Source organism: Equus asinus, chromosome 1 (genome assembly GCF_041296235.1).
Source record: "Equus asinus isolate D_3611 breed Donkey chromosome 1, EquAss-T2T_v2, whole genome shotgun sequence".
NCBI classification, from domain to species: Eukaryota; Metazoa; Chordata; class Mammalia; order Perissodactyla; family Equidae; genus Equus; species Equus asinus.
The window spans coordinates 97,680,308-97,701,049 of record NC_091790.1 but is presented as its reverse complement, the minus strand read 5'-3'; the positions used below and the strand labels follow the sequence as shown (position 1 = coordinate 97,701,049).

The 20,742-nt window shown below is 44.8% G+C and overlaps 1 protein-coding gene across 1 annotated transcript in view; it reads left to right on the top strand.

Annotated features, from left to right (window-relative positions):
* ABCA13 (ATP binding cassette subfamily A member 13) overlaps positions 1-20,742 on the top strand; it is a 416,147-nt gene that overhangs the window by 190,531 nt on the left and 204,874 nt on the right. Inside the window, exons 39-41 of the mRNA XM_014828402.3 lie at positions 5,236-5,432; positions 9,466-9,623; positions 10,946-11,176. Coding sequence (XP_014683888.3) covers positions 5,236-5,432; positions 9,466-9,623; positions 10,946-11,176 — 586 coding nt within the window. The remainder of the gene's footprint in view (positions 1-5,235; positions 5,433-9,465; positions 9,624-10,945; positions 11,177-20,742) is intronic.

Below are 20,742 nucleotides of genomic sequence, written 5' to 3'. Positions count from 1 at the left end.
AGGAGCTCTCCTCAGGCCACTTCCTAAGCGTAAATGCTAATTAACTGCACATATCTCAGAAGAAAATGGGAATCTAATGAACTCTTACACTTTACTGCTTGTTACCGTCTTAAAATATTTTTGCCAGCCTTATTTTTTAATGTAAGGATTTCTGGTTTGCATGGAGTGACGGTGAAGACGTGCAGGGCTTGGGTGGTGTTGGTTCTGCATGACCCTGTTTCTTCCACGTGAAATATAAAAGTATGTGCTTCCACCTTGATGGAATTCGACCTTGATGCATCCAGCCCTATGACAATGAGCAGAAGAGGAATGAGTGTTAAAATTGTTACATATTTTCTGTACCTCAGTGATGTTATTGGAAACCAAGTGAAGCATTTGAAATGATGACCAGCCATGTAATCCTGCCTTTTGCGCTGCCTCTCTGTCCCCTTTGCTTTGTACTTCCGTGGCCACCAGCCAGGTCACACCTTCCCCACCTCCTTCTGCAGAGATGCCAGGGATCCAGCTGGCCCTTCTGCCCCATTCCTGCTCTGCAAAGCTGACGTTCGTACCCAGCCCACCGCCGGCTTTCCCCTGGATTGTTGCAGTAGCTGCTTTCAGCCTGTGCTCCTGTGGCTTTCCCAGGTACCCACCAGGCTAGTCTCCATGTGGTGACCAGGGCTTCTTTAGAAATGTATTCAGATCCTGTCACTTCTCTGCCAACCAGCCTTCACGGACGTCCCATCTCACTTAGAGGAAAACTCCAAGTCTTCAGCGGCCTATGAAAGCATAACTGATGGCCTTGTGTGCCCATGACTGTCCAGCTTTATGGCTGTTGTCCCAGATTATTAGTATCCACTTCCACCCCAGAATTCTCCTGCTTTGGATGATACATGATAAGACCTCTATGAGGCCTGCCATCCTCGCCTGCTTCACCCAACTTCTATTGTCCTTCATCTCACTGCCAGTCACATTGGCCTTGCTGCTGCTCCCCGAACACACAAAACAGTGTGGGTTGGCCTCAGGACTTTTGCTCTTGCCGCTCCCTCTGCCTGGATTGCTCTTGTGCATTCCCTGCTTGGTGCAGCTTGCCTCATGGCCCTCAGGTCTCTGCTCAGACAGTGTCTTATCAGAGAGGATTTCCTGGGACGAGACTTTGATGTGAGGTGCACTTGTGGCCTCCTCCTCGGGCAGGTTGCTGGGCTGCAGAATCTGGGGATGCAGGCCTCTAGGAAGGGGAGACTTGCTGGAAGGAGGACAGGGGTTCTCTGGCATGTTTCTAGTGTTGTTGCTCCAGCTACAGCTCAGATATTCATTAGGGGACTCCAAGGATCTGAAGAGAAATGAAGGCAGTGAATGCAGGTGACAGTGGCTTAAAAATACCCTCTCAGGGCCATGTCAGGCAGGAAGGCAGGCAGGCAGGGAGATGGGTGGGCAGGCTGGTGGGCAGGGAGCGTGTGGACTGAAGGAGCCCTGGCTCATTATGGAGCCGGGTCCGGAGCATCAGTCCCTGAAGGGATCTTGCCTGAATAAGTTCATCCTCAGACGAAGATGGGGAGAGTTGCACGCACGAGATCCTAGAGGGGCAAAGTTAGCCAGTATTGCAGAAGTTCTCTTGTTGGAGATAAAAACAAAACAAAACAAGAGCACAAACCCAGAATATGGTGAAGGCACACATTACTCAGGGGTCAGGATCTGAAAGCAGAACATAATGTAAAATCCCCATGGTGGGTTACCTTGGAAATCTCCTAGTGGAGAGCGGCAGTGGAAAATGATGTTCTGCTTCTCCAGGGTGAGCTGCTGGAAAACTGTGGTTTTCTTCCCCCACCCCTGGGAAGGATAAGTATTTCTTTGGATGATCTCAACTTGATATAGGTGGCTGTGTTTAGGGGGACCAAATATATGACAAATGGGTAGGGTACAAATCAGATCTCTTGAGATAGATGCTCACAATTTGAGGGTCACATGCAGATTAAGCCTGAACTGATGAAACTAAGCCTCCAGGGACATAAGTTCATAAAATCAGGAATAGTGCCACACATTTTATTTTAATGATGATTTCTTCCTTTTTCCCCCCACTCTCAAAGTTCACGTTGTTGGCGGGTTAACTGGGCATCTGAGGGTATTCTTTACTGCAAGGGGGGCTGGCTCACATTTTCACCACACCTTCAGAAGTGGCTGGTAGTAATAATCATGCTATTGACTGTGGAGACAAATATTTAGGGAGAACATTTACTTTGTGCTATTTAAGTCTATCTTAAATTTGAGAGGATACTTAATGAGAAATGGCTGTGTGTTACTAAAGAGAAAATTGATTATGTACAACCTAGATTCTTTTTAAAAAGTCACAGGTTACCTATTTTAATTTAAAAAATGCATCTACTCTGGACCACAGAAAACCTGACTATGGTTGCAATTGGGCTTAAATCAAGTTCCTAACAACTCTGTATGGGCTTGATCTTCTTATCTGAGTGTAGGAAACCTTAATAGTTATCAGTTCGCTGCATGTTACCTAGCAACAAAGCCACTTTGCACAAAAGCAATTGGAATGAGAACATGTTTTAGGACAGATGTTCTTAATTAGAGGGAGCAAAAGCTGAAAACATCTGATTTAGAGCCCACACGCTCCGTCTTAGGCTCCAGTAGCACTGCTTGGCTTCCTTCATGCGCAGCTTCATTAAAATGTGAGTTCAAGAGAGATAGGATCCTGGTAGAATCTTTACAGTGAACATTTGTTGAGTAAGGTCATTACTGTTTTGCCCTTAATTTGGCCTACAGAAGATAAGAGAAGTCAAGAGGGGAGCTTTATCAGGCCTTTAAGTCAATGAGATGTTGTTATGTAGTTAGCTTTAGCACTTAGAATTCTGGCATACTCCATGGGACTCAAGTTGGAGGCAGATTTGTATGATAGTGATGAGATCGTTGAGGGAGTGAGTGCAAGTAGACAAGAGGAGAAGACAAAGAATTGAGCAGTAGACATGGCAACATGAAGAAGATGGAGAGATGTGGAGGGACGAGCCAAAAGATGAGAAGGAGAGACGAGAGGGGAAGGAGGAAGACCAGTCCATTAAGGAGGAGAGAGTGGTCAAGTGCATCATATGCTGTTGAACATAAAGTAAGACGATGTCTGAGAAACAGTCTTTGGATTAGTATGTGGAGGTCATTGGTAACCTCGATAAGAGCAATTTTAATAGCATGATGGGGAGGAAGGTCTTATTGGAGTTAATTAAAGAGATAAGGAAAGGAGAGGAATTGGAAAAAAGCACTTCTTTCCAGGAATTTTGCTGCAAAAAGGAGCAAAAAGATGAGACTGTATGAAGATGGAAAAATAATGTCAAGAGAAGGGTGATTCAGATGGAGAACAAGCAATTGAGGCAAATAGAGAGAAGGGTGCCTTGCTGGACTGCTGTCTTGTGCTCAGCAGCGGGGAAGGATCTGTGGAGAGGGGAGGGACTGACTGTCCTTAGAGCACAGCTGGCTCATTTGAGACAGTAGGAGGTAGAGCAGAGCTATGGACTTTGCACTCAGAGGTCAAGGGAAGTAGGACCTCATGTGAGTGAGGGACAGTGGGAAATTGAGTTTGTGCAGTTGAGTGATTGCTGGAGGCAGGGATTCACCAGGAAAAAAGATGTGGTAGTCAGAAGAGGACACCTGGAACTGAGCCTCTGGAGGGGCTGTGGTAACTGGAAATAACAAGGCCCAGGGTGTAGCTTGGTCGTGAGTGGACCAGATTGGGTTGAGGTTAAGATAAACAGAGAATGGAGGTGTTTTTGGTTTAACATAAAAATGTTATTAGGATAGGCATGATTGAGAGCGTCTAATATCTTACAGATTTGACTTTCTGTTTGTTTTCTTAGCCAATTGATCTCTGGTTAATGTGACTAACTTGGGCTCCAGATTCACCTCCTCTGCTGTATCAGAATCACCTGGGTTGGGAGACATTGGTGGCCACGTCTAATTGGGAATGAAGGTCAACACAATTGCCTCCTGTAAATGAAGCATTTGTCCTCTCCTCCCAACTGGGGTGTTGTCGACAAAGGGAACACCTGAGAAGCCAGAGTGTAAATTACTGCTATACATTTAAGTTGAGAAGTTTACCCAGCAGAAGTTGCACTGTAACACTTGGACTAAACATAAGGCGGATAGACTGAAAACTAGACACCGAGAAGCTAGTGTGAGCTTATTCTGGGTCAGGATGGGAAGTATATAAATAACGAAATACTTACTTAGTGATGAGGCAAGCAAATCCTTGGGATTTCACTCAAGTCTTTGCTTAGGATTCTGGAACATTCTAGGACCCAAAAGTTTTTGAAGCTCAGCTGTGTGGAGCTCTTATAATTCCTCTCTTCCTCTCTAGCCTCCTTCTCTCTGACTGCTTCTTGGCAATTAGGCAGTTATAGACATGCCTGCAGCTCAGCAGGGAGGAAATCCACTTTGGTTTGAATGCTCAGGGAAAGGTTTCAGGAAGGTATTGCTTAAAGTGAGTCTTTAACCATGAGTAAGATTTAAGTAGGTGATGAGAGGGATAAGTATTTGTGCGGAGTTAATAGGGGCACCATGGCAGAGAGTGAAAAGGTGATTTGTGAAAAAAAGAGCAGACCCACAGAAGGAGGTGAAACTTCCCATAGGGAGGCTTTCTTTGTGCTGGGTGTCTGAAATCTGGAACTCTCGAGAGTCATTGATAGAGAAGAGGACAGCTTATTCTCACATTAATGACATCTGATAATTTATACTTTGCATGTGGTGTTTCATGGGACCTCCCAATTACTCAGCCAGGAAGGTGGGCTTATACAAACTTAGTGAATGTGGGCCAGAGTCAGAGGACTTCTCTGACTCACCCTTCTGGTGTGTGGGGGCTGGGCCTCTCCTTTCCTCCTTCTGACCACTCTAGCACATCAGCCATTCCACCGTCCTCCATAGTGTCTTGAGAGAATGTAGGTCCCTTGGAGGGAGGTATGAGTGATATGAAGAGAAATACTTCTCCAGGGTGGAGACAAGGATTTTCCAAAAACAATTCCTTCCAGATCCTGCTAACCAGGCCTCACACTTGGTCCTTTGGCATGATTCCATCTGAACCTCAAGAAGGTCAATGCAGCTGTGTCAGGACTCATGTGCACATGTGACATCTAGGCTACCTTGATGTACCCATGGATTATGAAGATCTTGGTCATTGCAAGACGTTATTTATGGAGTGAAAGCTGAAGCAAAGCTTTCAGGTGTTCAGGGGGAACAGTGAGGGCTTTGTTCTTATTTCAGAACTCTTCAGGATGTGGAGTTAACGCAGCATCAACACAAGCAAACCCGCGCCCTCTCTGGAGGCATGAAGAGAAAGCTCTCCATTGGCATGGCTTTCATTGGCAAGTCAAGGACCGTGGTTCTAGATGAGCCTACCAGTGGGGTGGACCCTTGCTCCCGTCGGAGCATCTGGGACATTCTTCTCAAGTACCGAGAAGGTAGGAACTGTACATCATTCTTCTTTGTCTTCCCACAACGTTGTGGTGCAGGAAAGGGATGCTGCCATACGTGGAGAACCAAATCATGTCCCGAGAAGGATCCATTATCCTTTTCAGAAAAAGAAATTTCACAAGATCTTATAGAGATATATCCACTATACAACATCTCTTTAGAGCTAAGAATTGCTTATTTTATGTTTGATCTCTTAAATTGATCTTAACGATAGTGTTATCAATGCATGTTATACATGATTTCAACTGAAATTATATTCATCCATATAGTATCCCATTCTGGAGTCATAGATTATTAGAAGAGATGTTTTAGTGATAATCTGGAACAAGCCCTCCTTTTCTTAGGTGAGGAAACCGAGAGAGATAGATGGGAGTGTGATTTGCTTATTGCCACAGGAAGTTCCCTGAGCCACGGGGACCTGGGGCTCTGGTTTAGAGGTTCTGTATTTCTCACTTGCATTGTTGTGTGTTTCCAACTGAAGGCCTTGGATGGGCAGTTATCAGTTTCCAACTTCTGATTCTTTCTGTGGTTCTGACAGCTAGGAAGCATTGCTATAGGCATTTCATATAGAAATGTCCTTATTTGGAAAGAAACATGCAGAATAGGGAAACATATCCTGGTACTGCTAAACAAGGGTAGAGCTTAAGTAGCAGAGTTAATACAGAAAATCTTGGAAAACATTGTTTTTCTTTTCTCTTTTGCCTTTTGAGTACAAGACCTCGTTCTGACTTGACTGACTTGACCCGAAGCCTGCACCTCCCTGGGAGAGATCAGATTTAGCTATCTAAGAAAGGCAGAGACAAAGAACCAGAAAGAAGCCCTCTCTTTCTTTAGCATTCAGAGGGCTATACCCAGAAGACTCAAGTCATCAAATTCTTGCCTTAGGGTAGAAAAGATGCCCCTGCCTGTCACTTAAATCTTAGTCATACAGCTGGGACCAGAGAGGAAAAGGATGGCACAAAGGAGACGTGAAAGGATGATCCTGTTCTTTTTGTCCTAGTAATTTAGGGGGATTGTGGAAGGAGAAGAACGGGGAGAGAAGCAGGAAAATGGAGTGAGTGGATATGGCTTTCTATTCCCTTCTGGGCATTGGCCTGGGGTGGGTGATTGCACAAGAAAAGGAAGGTGGAGTCAGTTGCGTGGGCTCCTCTGACCTGGTGTAGTCATATCAAAATTCATGAAGCCGAGCAGAGCGCTGGGGCCCAGGGAGGCACCCACAGCTGGCGTCTCACACTTTCCCGGATTCACGCGCTTCTCCACTGAGAGGGAGACAGGGCCTATTAGGGATGCTGCTTTCGAGGGACGAGGTGGCCCCTTGCAGCTGGCTGGGAGCCAGGGCAGAGACTCAGGGGCCGGTGGCCAGCTGGACTGAGGTGAGGCTGAGAGAGCAGGGAGTGCTCCGTGCTCTGACCTGACCCTTTCTGGGGCACGGCCCAAACCATAAAGTTTAGGGGGATAGCACTAGGTGGTCTCAGTCATCACCTAGAGACCACAGGACTCTGGCTGCACTATGCCTGAAGGTCCTAACCCTTGCCCATTGACGAGATCCCATAGCCCTCCTTTCTCTACTTACCTAAGTGCCCTTTGGGGATTTAAGTAAGAAGGAGCAGAAATGAGAAACCATGAACCTTCTTTGCAAGAGACCCTGAACACCACTTAAAGGAACTGATGAAATTTGGGGATAAAACTAAGCTGGACTAAATAATTTCCCTGCCATCCTGAGTGCAGCCTGTGAAGAAGACAGGTGAGAGGCAGACAAATAAACAGATTCCATCGTCCCTGCACGTGTGAATTACAGCTTGATGTAAATCCCGCAAGGCTGCTTCTCTTGCTTATTTCAACAATCAAAGATGGAGTTTTCAAGGATTAGCTGACAGAACATTTGAGTCATGAGCATAATGATAACTTGAGAGAGAAAGCCAGATATATAGTGAAAGTCTCAGAAACAGCTTTCTTCAAATTCTGTTATTATAAATTAAATATTTTCTCGCCATCCGTGGTCTTTTAGCAGTGATTTTTGTCTTTGGAGGGCTCCATTGGAATAGTCCCTGCACTGATTGAAGTGCAAAGTCAACAGGATGGAAGCAGATTAGGTAGGCAGTACTAGAAGGAAAATATGTTTCAAGAATCAAAATGTAAACCGGTTTCTGGAAACAGCCACAAACCTCAAGGTACCTGCGCCATAGCTTTGTGAAACAGATCTAAGGATTGCACAAAACAAGTGTTCCCGCTGAGTAGAAAGGATTCCCCTGTCAGAGCACCAGTGCATTTGGGGCTCATCTATGTGGAATGTTAGCTGTTTCTTGCTTCGTGACATGCGGCGCTGAGCTCTTGATTGGCCCTGGTGCTGGTACTTTCGTGCCTCCCTTTGAAGGTTAATGAGGAAACAAAAGACACCAGAGCAAATTATTCCGTAACAAATTCCTCCAGTATATCACACTCCTGCTCAATACTTCCTGTATTGACCCTGGAGAAATTACCGCATTCTTCTGGACTTCACTTTTCCCATTTGCAAATGGAGACGATCGCACCATCTCAGGATTTTTTGAGAAGTAAATATACATATATTACAGTGCATGCTGAGTATCTGATAAGTGGGTGCTCAACCAATGACAGGTTATCATTGTTCTCATTAAAATAGACTAGAAAAGGTAAATGTGGGAAGTCCCACTTTGGAGGAGGGGGCTTAGAATGTGCCATCTGAATTGGGGGAGAAGCAGTAAGGCAGTGTCTTACACAGTGATACTTGTCCTTTGAGGTGTGGACTGTGTCTTGAGTTTCCTTAGCATCCACTGAGAAGCCATCATGGATCAAACATTGTGAACCTCATCCAAACTCTTTGGGAATTTAGATTCCAGTTGATTTTTATTTTTAGGCTACTTCATTGTCTGGGAACGTGTCATCTGAACTTCCAGGTAGCACTAATCAGTCTGTGCAAGCTGCTTTCTCTCTTTGAACACCTGAGATGAGAATCAATCAATGCGTTTATTTCTGTTCAATAAAATAGAATAGGTACAATCAAGCTTCATGTAGGCCAGTGGGGAGGATAGAAGCTGAACGTTGTAAGACCTTCCCTTTACATAAGTGAAGTAAACTTTACAAAAATATCTGCTAGAGTCTCTGACCTCTGCTGTCCTAAGGTAAATCTGAGGCTTTTTCTCTGTAAGTAAAGGTAACAAAACTTGACAAGATGGTAGAATTCATAGAGGACATATACGATCTTACTGTTTGTTTCTGCAAAAAGTGGCTGTATCCACCGGGCTCAGTGATGGCTCTCTTCCTGGGAAGAACCCTGGCTCAAGCCCACCTCCCAGTGACTGCCCCCTGCCCAGCTCCCAGAACACACTCTCTGTGGTCCATGGCTGCTGTGAGCCTTTCCAGGGAAGTGGAGGTGCTCCGCTCCTGTTACCTGTGATGAGTACGTGCGGTTACATCATCCCTGATTCGAAAGGACATCAGCATGTACCACGGCCACTTCCTCTGCCTTAACACAGAGCTAGTTTGGCTTGCTTGCACAGTATCCACTTCCATGGAACATAGCCTTCTCTTCAAGTACACACGAGATAGTCTTCTGGAGAAGAATGGGGGGGAGTTGAGTACCAGGGGAGCGACAGAGACGCCCCACCCAGCTCTTTTTAAAACAAACTTTCTCCTCTATGTCTGTTCAGTGTTCTGCCTCTGGGTCTTACAGAACAAGGTGACTGGACTCAGGGACTTTGTGTTTTGTGCCTCAGTTTCACCTTTAGTGCACATCAGACCGCCCCCTTTGTTTCATGAGGGGATGGAGGATTTGTAGAAAGCGTCATAAACCTAAGAGGAAACCACAGAGGAAAGCGTTTCAGGGCCTCTAATTTGTGAAGTGGCCTTCGCTAGGTCACTTCTCCAGGCCTCGTTTCAATTTTTTCCAATTTAAAACCTGATGATAATCTTTAAACTGTCTCCTGGCTCTCCCATTGGAAGGACAGGATGGATGGTGCTCTTTGCCATGCCAGTTCTGATGCCCCCTTTCTTGGGACACAGGTCGGACAGTCATCTTCACAACCCACCACCTGGATGAGGCTGAAGCGCTCAGTGACCGCGTGGCCGTCCTGCAGCAGGGCCGGCTCCGGTGCTGTGGTCCTCCCTTCTGCCTGAAGGAGGCTTATGGCCAGGGGCTCTGCCTGACGCTCACAAAACAAGTAAGAAACACAATGATTTAAGTACGTTGGAGGAGTGCCTTTCCTATTTGGGACATGGGGAACAAATTGTGACATAAAATAACGACATTTTACGCATTGGCTTCAAATCTTAACAAATATTTACTGAATGTAGCATGGGCCTTACACTGCTGTAGGTCTTAGGGGAAGTGATACAAAAGGGACACGTGACTTTTGCCCCAGGTCCTTAGGTCTCAGTACACCTGGAGGAAAGGATGTACCTGAGAAAGAAAGGAACAGAATGTGGTAATGGTGGTGTATGTGGAGGCGGGATGGAGAGCTGACAAGGCAGGGGACTGACTGCAGGAGCTTCTGGTGGTCAGAGAAAGGGGGTGTGGAGATGGCAGGGAGTTTCGTGGCGAGCCCTGGACAAGGGCCTTCTGTGTTTTGGGGGGACTGGAAAGGGAGTTGGTAATCTAAGTGGGGGCCTCTTTGCACAACGGCCCAGATGCCAAAATGCATCCCACATGGCTGAGTGGGGCACTTGGCCCCCATGAACCCGAGGTGCATTGTGACTGCCAGAAGGAATCAGAGGAGGGGGTGACGGGGTCTGCCCTGAGCATCTGGCCAGGCCGTATCATAATCCAGATGTTCTAGAAGTATTTTTCTGATGGTGACACTCCATTTAGGAGGCCAAAACTTTTCCATAGTGCAGAAGCAGAGTAGCGAGGGACCTGAGAGCTCCCTTCAGAGGTCCCATCTAGGTTACATTGGTAGCTATGATTGCCCTGTGTCACCCAGGAGTGGGCAGCGGTGGCTCTGGGGTTGGGATTAAGGAGTGTGGGCTCTAAGTCACCTCTCCACTCTTGATGGCTCTGTCTGACCCTTGGTGGCCCCGGAGTCAAGGTTTCCACTTACTTCCTCTCTAATTCAGGGTGAATATCTTGCCATTCTGAGGTGGCTCCTTTCCTCCATGGGTGGGAATCCTTGTCTCCCTTTAAACAGACTCAACTCTGTATCCTATAGACCAATTTCTGGGCCAGAGCCGCCTTCGTGATTCTCCCAGGGCACAGAGGGCCCCTTGTGAGTGTAGGCCTCCGGAGGTGGGCCTAACGTGCCTAGTAACCCAGATGGGGGTGCAGGTCTCTCCTTACCAGGTTTATCACCATAAGTTTATATGTAAAAAGGAAAAAGTACAGTGTATCCTTGAAATGCCTGGTGCTTAAATGATATTTCTTGGTTTTGCTGCTTTGAATTGTAATTTCACAATAACTTGCTCACAGAGGTATGTGAAATCAGTTGATGTAAATTTTGTATGTTTGGACTTACAAAACTTACTCTTTCCTCACTTTTTTTTTGGATAGCCTTCTGTTCTGGAGGTCGATGACCCGAAGGACATAGCTCGTGCCACGTCTCTAATACAGACCTACATCCCACAAGCATTTCTCAAAGACAGCAGTGCCCGCGAGCTGAGCTACGCCCTCCCCAAGGATGCAGACAGAGCCTGCTTTAAAGGGCTCTTCCAGGCCCTGGATCAGAACCTTCCTAACCTGCACCTGACAGGCTACGGCATTTCAGACACCACATTAGAAGAGGTACCAAGAGATGCTCAAACATGCTTTTATTATCTATGCTTTGCCGCTCGACATTCAGCGATGTGATGTGGGTGCGGCATCAGGGGAGGGGGTGACGGCAAACACTGTGCATTTTTATTTATTTTCAAGTTCTGACTGGTGTCAGGCGCAATGTAAACCAGCACAAAATTTAATACACTGACAGGTGACTATTAAGAAAAATAAGTGTTTTTATATTTGAGAACTTTGGTGTTTTTAATCCAGAATCATTAGATGTCTAAACAATTTTCAATAGTAGATGGTTGGCTGGCTGTATTTTCTCACATGGAGGTGCCCTCATCTTTTCACTGTGGACCTTCTGCTCAGGAGCCCCTGGCCCCAGGCTGGGCAAAGGAGATGTGCAGAAGGTCAAGGGAAGCCTGCTGATTCCTGGCCAGCCTCCCAACCCCCTCATTCTGCTTTGCTCTCGCTTGGGACTGAGCTGAATGACATCAACAACTCAGCGTGGTTTCTTCCTGGCATATGGCCAATAGGATCAGCACTGGACATTTCATCCAGGAGGAAGTCGCGGTGTTGTGTAAACAAACCAAAGTCAAGTCCCGTTCAGGACCCTTGAGGTTGGCTGTGTGTGTGAGCCAGTGTTGAGTTTTCTTTCAACATTGTTATTATCTATAGAAAGTGCTGCAGATTGAAAATAAAAATCAAATGCTGCAAATTAAAATGAAAAGATCTGGAAGAATCTTGGAACACTTTCTCTAACTTACCCAGAAATAGTAATAGTGCCTGAGCGGCTTTGTAATTGGTAGTTGGCACTTAGAGTCTAAACAATATTAGAAACTTTAAATAACCACGAGAATTAGAATACCACAGCTTTTAGAATGTCAAAGCCTGAACTTTCGGGTGTGTTCCAGAATGGATTTGAAGGCACACCGCTGGGTTGGTGATGCAAGAGGAGAAGCAACTGCTTGTGTGTAACTCAGTGTGGTCCCAACCAGACCACGGCCATTACAACTTTCATCTAGAATGAATGGTCATAAAAGATTGTAAAACAGAGAAAGTTTACAATATTACAAACTGCTTTTATGTGTAGAATGTATTTGGTTCCCCCTAAACTCTGTAACATTATTATTCCTGTATTAAGGTTGAGGCTCAGATAGGCTAATTTATTTACCCCAAATCACACAGCTCATAAATGATAGCACAGCCCTTGGATCTAGGTTTTCTGATAGCGAGTCAAGTTCTCGCAATGTGCCCATGCCTTTGTGGGTGATGCTCTGCATTCCGTGACCCGTCAGCTTTGAGCACTGCAAGCTGGGGTACACAGAAAAACAAGGAGCAACCTAATGTGACCCATGATGGATATGAGCTGCTTTCTAAAGCCAAAGAATTCAGAGTCACAGAGGCTGCTGTGTTATGGCTGGCTATCTCCTGCTGCCATTCTTCAAATCTCGACATGAGTGCCATCTCCACAGAAAGGCAGAGCCACATCCTCTGTATCAGTTCACTTCTGCCCCTTTTCTCCCACTGCACTCTGTAGTCTACTTCATGACCCCTCTCCCCACTTGTCTTGCGTGTGTGTCGTCTCACTCCCCCGATGGTGAGACCTGTGCGCTAGTGTGTCTTCTTTGCTCACCTCTGCATCAGCAGCACCCAGCACAGTGCTCGGCGCTAGTGGTTGCTTAAAAAATATTTTCTGGATGAACAATGTGCAGGATGTTTCCAAAGATACATCTAGCTTCTGGGAGCAGCATGTTATAGCGGACAGGGCATGAGCTTTGCCCCAGCCAGTTCTAAATCTGAATCCCAACATCTAGGCCCTTGGATAAATCACTCCACTCTTGCAAGCCTCAGTCTTTTTTTACCTTAAAGTGAACTAATTAGAATGGTTTACACAGTTATTCCAGGAATTAACAATAACAGTTAGATGTCTGGAACGAACTGGTCAAAAATGGTAAAGCTTCTTCTTGCCTATGGTGACATAGTATGTGAAATTGCTATGCCTTTGGAGGGACATGGAATTAAATGGCATCTGCGCTCCAGGAAAAGGCACCTCTTCTCCAGGGGTTTTGGCAAACCACAGCCCAGGGAGTTCCCCAAGCCCCCTCCCCAGAGGATGTGAGTCAGGGCGGGCTTGGAGTTCTCTGTGGAGGTACGGATACAGCGCCTACAGCTAATTGAGGGGCCGGGTTCAAATGTGGCTAGACTCACAACAGTTGCCACTGTCTTCTGAAGTCTGGATAATAAGACCAAATGTTATGCCAGAAAGCTAGTGATTTGGATGGTTGGGAAGCTTGGGCTGGCACGCATCACAGTCCCCTGCAGACACAAGGAGGTGGCATCTTTAAGAGTTATTTTGCCAGCCTGGGTCACTTGGCAAGGAAAAAGAAAATAATTTCTCTTGGATTGTAAGGAGAGGTATTGCCAATCAAGCCTAGACTGGTTGTGTCTGTCTCTATAATCATTCATGTTCATCAGCTCGTTTACTAGCTGCACTGTGTCCTGTGTAGATGGGCTGAACACGTCACGCGCTCACTTCCTTCTCAGGGAAGAGCTGCAGGGCCTGAGGGCTACAGGGCCACCTTTGGGACCAAACACCCTTATCAGTAAAATATGAGTATTCACCCTCAGTATTTGTGTGTTTAGTTATTTACAATTAAACATAGGTGGCAGGAAGAACAGGTGTTCCCATAGGCATTTTATCCCTTGCTAATAAAGTCAGAACCCTCAGGAATCCTTCTGATATTTATCATGAAGTAGAGAAAAATTTGGTGGGGTGCTGGGCTTGACTGTTTCTTGGATTAAACATCACAGGAAAAAAATGGTGAGGAGGATCTTAATGTTCTGGGTGGATGCTCAGCATTTAAATGCTTTGTTCATTATTATGCTTTATATAACCATGCAGTGATGTCTCAAGGCAAACGTACATTTAGGAAGAGGTTTATTAATAACTGTGGTGTATGATTAAGATACTTCAATATTCTTCTTAGTGATTCCCTTCCTCTCTTTCTCCTTCTTTCCTTCCTTCCTTCCTTGCTTCCTTCCTTCCTCCTTCTCCTCTTCCTCTCTCTCCCTTCCTTTCTGCTCTTCTTTCTTTAAAATGATCAGGTCTGATTGAATTTTTAGCCACACCCGAGATTAAAACAAACAGCCTTCAGAGCAGGAAGGGTGTCAACCCACTGTTTATTTATGTTTGTGTCACTTGTGTTATCTACCAGAATCTTTTATAGCTACTTGTCTCCTTTATGAGAGTTATTTTAGCAAAAGCTAGACAATTCAATGGAAAATCCACTTAAAGTTAGCACAGAAAGCTGCAACCTGCTGAGCCTGGAGGCACAGCAAAGTGGCCTGTGTCACCCTTGACTGTGGTCACACTGGCTGACTGAGGGTGGCAATGGCGTCTTAAATGCTAGGAATTCTTAACTTCTGACAGGTTTCACCTAGAAGTGGAAATTGAGATTTTCCTTCTTTTCCTCAAACATCCTGGGGATGATGATGACCCTCCACCGAGAATGCTGACCCGCTAGGCTCCTGAAGGATGGCCCTCCAACACTCTCTGAGCTGAAGATTTTGACTGAATTAAGGGAGGTCTCAGCATGTGCTCTGGACACAGACCCTAGGTTGGAATCCTGACTCCAGACCATTGGCTGTGTGTGTCCCCCACCATCAGGCCCTCCATTGAAAACTGGGAATCATGAAGAGCCGCAAGATAGAATTGGTGGAAGAGACTCTGAGCACAGTGCTGGAGGCTCTTCACTTTGACAGGGATCCCCATGAAATGTCCCTGGGGGAGTGGCTGGGCTAGGAGAGCCCCCAAGGGCTGGGCAATGCTGGGTGGTCCCTGACTGTGCACTGGGGCTCCTGTCCCCTTCCTTTTGGATGGGGGACTCCCCTGGGGGCCTTCACACCAGTGGACAGCTCAGGAGCTGGGAGCTGGCTTTGTGTGGGGCTGTTCCTTCTTCCTGCCCTTGGCCCAGTGACTCAGCCCATCTTGGCCCCTCTGGGTTTCTGCTGGGCTTCCTCACCTGCCAGCCTGATCACCCCTGGGATCTCACCTCCTCTGGCTTCTCTCTAACTTCTGTCCCCCTCCTCGATCTCATCCCTGGAGAGTTGGGGCCTGTTAGGAACTTGCTGGACTGTCATACCTAGAATTTTTAATCAGATTTGAAATCTCATTGCATATACCATTTTTAAACAGGATTTGCCCAATTAACAATATTTATCTTACACAGTATCCATTTTTCCCAAAACCATTTTTATGGCTACATAATTTTTGTCATAGAAAGGTTCCATCATACAGGTTCTACCATACATTCCTCCCTTCCCCCTTGTAGGACACTCAAGCTGTTTCCAGTGTTTCAACATTATCAATAAGATGATACACACATCTGTGAACAGGGGGTCCTGGCTTCATCTCCTTAGACTCAGAAGTGCAATTTCTGGGTCTCCGATATGAACCTTAAGACCTACAACATTGTCAACTAACTGCTTCCCAAAATGATTGTACACATTTGTGACCCCATACACTTTTTACATAGGCCTCATAATCTCCTCATCATTCTGAAATAACCCAATGTCTTCTGTAATTTGATATTTATCATGAAGCAGGGAAAAATTTGGTGGGGTTATTTAAAATTTAAAATTTTTAAATTTCCTAACTGATTCACTACTTAATCTCTTCTTCAGTCTCTAACCGCCATGGGAGGGAGCATGGAAATCAGGATGAGAAAACTGATGTTTGGGTCGTAGTTTCCTGCTTAGTGTCAGGGTGGAGCTGGAGGAATCATTTGGGCTGGAACTTCTTTTTTCTCATTGCTAAAATAGAAACATTTTCCCTAACTTTCACACACAGTCTTTGTTTGGATCAAATAATACGATAACACTGAGAACAGATTACAAATAGCCAGAAACCACACAAAGGTGAGGTCTTATCAATATTGCTTTTACTACTATTTACATCCAAAATACGTGTGTAGTGGTATTTTCTGAAATTAAGCATTTCTGTATTTTAGTCCCTCTATATTTTTAATGTTATGGTAGATGTTCCATCATAGAATTTCTAAAAATTCTTTTTATGCTATGTTCCTTAAATTTCTATTTAGTATTCATGTTTCTTCTCCAAAATATTTTTATTTATACTTTACCCATTCATGTTTCTTTTGGAAATTTCTTAATCTTCCTCCTCTGTGCCCTCTGTTTCTTTTTGAATTTATTAAATTGCATCCAGTAAAATTTACTCTTCTAAATTTTGGCAAATGCGTAGGGTCATGGAACCACCATCACAATAACGATAGATGGGTCCATCCTCACTGCCTTCTTAGAAGAATAATTCATCCATGCAACTTGACTCTCTGCTAATTGCTTTTTTTTCCCCAAGATTCTCCTATCTCATGTCCTTGCTATTAATCACCTCCAAACAAGCCCAATGAGAAGCAACCAAACCAGCTGCTTGATTACTTTGCAGATTTCACATGTGCTTCTCCAATTCCTTGCAGTAATTCCACCTGCTACATTTAGTACCTGCTTTGCACATCATAAGTGTTAAATGAGATGTTGATTGATTGGTTCTCATATTTTTCTCTCTCTCTCACACACAGATGCTAAAAAAGAAGTTATCTGTGGTAAGGACAACCATAAGAAAGGATCTGAAATACATAAAATATATTTAACATTTACAGATTTAACAAAATATAATATATTTGGGTCTGCTTAAGAAAGGTATCTTCAATTGGAAAAAGATTAAGCACTGTAAAAATCTTTCTTTTGTTTGATGTAGTCTATAAAATGTCTATCTCAACCAATTTTGTCTCTTTACGCTTGGCAAGTATTGACTGCCCTGTCTTCTGTCTGTTAGCGATCTGCGGTGGGCTTGGCTGTCATTCAGCCACACGTGTTTCTTTCTCTATTTGTCGAGTTTACTCGACGATTTTACAGTGGGTTTAATGGGGCTGCCAATTAACACTCCTCACTCTGTAGCTAGACGGCAGATTTCATTTTGAACTGCAATAAACGTCTTGTAAATCATGGTCCCTAAATAGACCCCAAGCCAGAGAGGTTGAGATGTAAAATTCAATTGTGGTAGTCACAGGATTGGTGCTGTGTTTCATTGCTTCCGCCTGAGGCATGAGGCCGATCCAGCCCATTGCTTGTGGCCAGATCTTTGATCATCCAGGGCAAGCCATGTTTGCCAGGTGTTTCCACTCTAAAGTTAATTTTCCTTTCTTCTTCATTATCAATTATTTTTAGAGGACATGCTTTGAGACTTTAAATTCCCATTCCTCATCCCACTTTCCCCTGGTAGTTTCAGCACCCTCTCATGTTCTTTGCTTTAATTAATTATGAGTATGAAATTTGCCAAGTGGTGATTTTTCTAAGTCCATCGTTCATTCCGTTCTTGAGTTCGCATTAAATAGAAAGGCAGCACAATTCACTGTGATCATTATTTACTTCGATATTCTAATTATACCATGTTTAGCCAGTGGAGCCCCTTCAAGCTGGCTGCTCTATCTTCTAACGCATCCTCATTATCTTTGAGTATTTTCTTGCTTCCTGATATTACAAGGTTCTTCTTGTGTGTTCCCAGCCCTGCCCCGGAATCAGCCATTTCTCCAAGGAACCCTGGATGCTAGATGCGCTTGTGGTCAGGGAGGTGCTGATGCTCTCCATCCTTTTGTGGGTAGAGCTAGAGAGTCTGTATTTGCTGCTTCTCTCTGTCTATTGAAAACCAGGAGTTCACCTCCACATGGAACCTGCAAAGCCAATCCAACCACACCAGGTTCATCTGGCTTCCTCTCTTTGCTTGTTTGTCTCTCTCTTCTCTGGCAGTGAGAAACAGCTTCCATATCTTCAGCATAGGTTTGCTCAGTCCTCCTGTACGCAGTTAATCTCCCGAGGCCTCCAGAGGCCCACTCTGCTCAGATGCCCCCTTGTCAGAACCTGGCCCACTCCAGGCTCCACTTTGTGCTGGCCCAAGCCCTAAGCTGGTATGTTCCTCATGCGGGTACTGAGAGGGAGTGAGTGGCCTTCCTGCCCCACTTGGGTCTGCCTATGCAGGAAGAAGGAACGGAGGGAGGGAGGAAGCCAGTCCTAACTTTGCTGAGAACCTATGCTCTCTCAGTCCTGTGGCACCCTACTTTTTCTCCTCAAAGAAAGTGAATTCAATAGTTGGAGGATTCTTCATTTGAGGACTTATGTCTTTGTGATTTAAAACAGCCTCAGATTCTAAGCATTGATGACAGCCTGGTGTCATCTCGGTACTGATGCTGCTATCAACCCCTCAGACTTCAGGGCTGTGCCCGCCCTTTTGTGTTCTCTGCCTAAGTCAAGGTATTGTCGAGTAGTGTGAACCCCACACTTGACCTAGACTTAAGCTTTTTATACCTATCTAATTTGATCTTCACAGAAACTCTGGGAAGTTGGTATAATTATCCCCTTGTGCAGCTAAGGAGACTGAGACTAAATCAAAAGAGGTGATGAGTAGCCCAAAGTCAAGAATTAGAATCTAATTGTGGTAGACTCCAAAATTTTCCATTTTACCTTCTGACTTTTGCTGTCTTTTCAGTGTCTAGGGCCACATCAAGTCCATAGCACTTGTTTCGAAGAGATACTGACAGTGTAATAGTTCTGTATTGGCTGAATAATGGGCCCCCAAAGCTATCCGTGTCCTCATTCCTGGAACCTGTAAATGTTACCTGTACAGATCTTGTGATGGGAAGATTATCCCACATTGTCTTGGTGGGCCTGGTGTAATCAAATCACATTAGTAAGCGGGACATGGCAAAGTCAGATAGGGGAGAAGGCGATGTCCTGATGGAAGCAGAGGTTGGAGTGATGAGCTCTGAGGGTGGAGGATGGGGCAATGATCCAAAGAATACAGGCAGCCGCTGGGAGCTGGAAATGGCAAGGGAGTGTATTCTGCCTTAGAGCCTCCAGACGGAACACAACCCACCAACACCTTGACTTTAGTCCAGGAGGCCCATTTCAGACTTCTGACTTCCAGAATTAGAAGATGATAAACCTGTGTTGTCATAAGCCCCCATGTGTGTGGTGACTTAGTACACAGGAATCAGGAACTCATACAAGTTCCTACAAGATAATGAAATGTTTCTGTGTGCGCTGTGTAGCGCGTCAGGGGACAGCTCTGCCCAGAGTTCTGTATCTGGAGAGGACTGGCCAGTAACTCTCGTGTTCCTTACCATCTAAGCTCTCTACATGGTTTTATCTTCTATTTCTTAAAACAAAAATCACTTTTGGAAAACCAAAAAAATACAGCATATGTTACATTTTCACGAAAGTTTGGAAATTCTTCCTGCGCAAATATCATCCCTTGGTGGGATGACATTGTCCTTGTCTTACAGAGCTTGGTCAGCTTCATGAATTTCTCTAGCCCCTAAGCAAAAGGCACCTCGCTCTCACCATCTCCAGGCTGTAGTCCATCAAACTGACACTTTAAGTGCGGGTCGAGCTTGGGGTCCACCACCGTTTGAGGATGGGGCGGGTGCAGCCCTGCAGTCTGAGGGACTGACGGCGCAATCAGTGTTGAGGTGACACCGGGCTGTCATAGATGCTTAGACCCTGCAGCAATTCTAAATTAAGAAAACATTAAGTCCTCAGGTAAAGAATCCCCAAACTGTGGGACTTACTGTGCCTTGGAAACAAAGAGCAGAAATGCCATAGGCTTTGCACTTCAGTCTATTCTGCTGTTAAATTTTAAATTGTTTCCACACTGGTTAGTGTCAGTGAGATTGAATTTCGTTTCTTTTTTCTCAGTTTTATTGACATATAACATTGTATTAGTTTAAGGCATACAAAACAACGATTTGGTATATGTATATATTGCAAAACGATTACCACAATAAGTTTAAACATCCATCATCTCACTTAGCTATAATTTTTTCTCTTGTGATGAGAACTTTTAAGATCTACTCTCTTAGCAACTTTCAAATATACAGCGCAGTATGGCTAACTGTACTTGCCATGCTGTACAGAACTTATTCATCTTATAACTGGAGGTTTGTGCCTTTTGACCACCTTTACCCATTGCCCCCACCCTCACCCCCGACCTCTGGCAACCACCAATCTGTTCTCTGTTTCTATGAGTTTGGTCTTTTTAGATTCCACGTATAAGTGAGATCATACAGTGTTTGTTATTCCTCTGTCGGACTTGTTTCAGTTAGTATAATGACGTCCAAGTTCATCTACGTTATTTCAAATGGCAGGATTTCCTTCTTTTTATGATTGAATAATATTCCATTGTATTTATATATATCACATTTTATTTATCCTTTCATCTGTGGATGGACACTTAAGTTGTTTCTATGTCTTGGCTATTGTAAATAATGCTGCAATGAACACAGGGGTACAGATATCTCTTTGAGATAGTGATTTCATTTTCTTTGGATAAATAGCCAGAAGTAGAATAGCTGGATCATACTGTAGTTCTATTTTTAATTTTTTGAGGACGCTCCATACTGTTGTCCATAGTGGCTGTCCCATTTTACATTCCCACCAACAGTGTGCAAGGGACCCCTTTTCTCCACCTCCTCGACAGCACTTGCTGTGGTTTGTCTTTTTGATAATGGTCCTTCCAA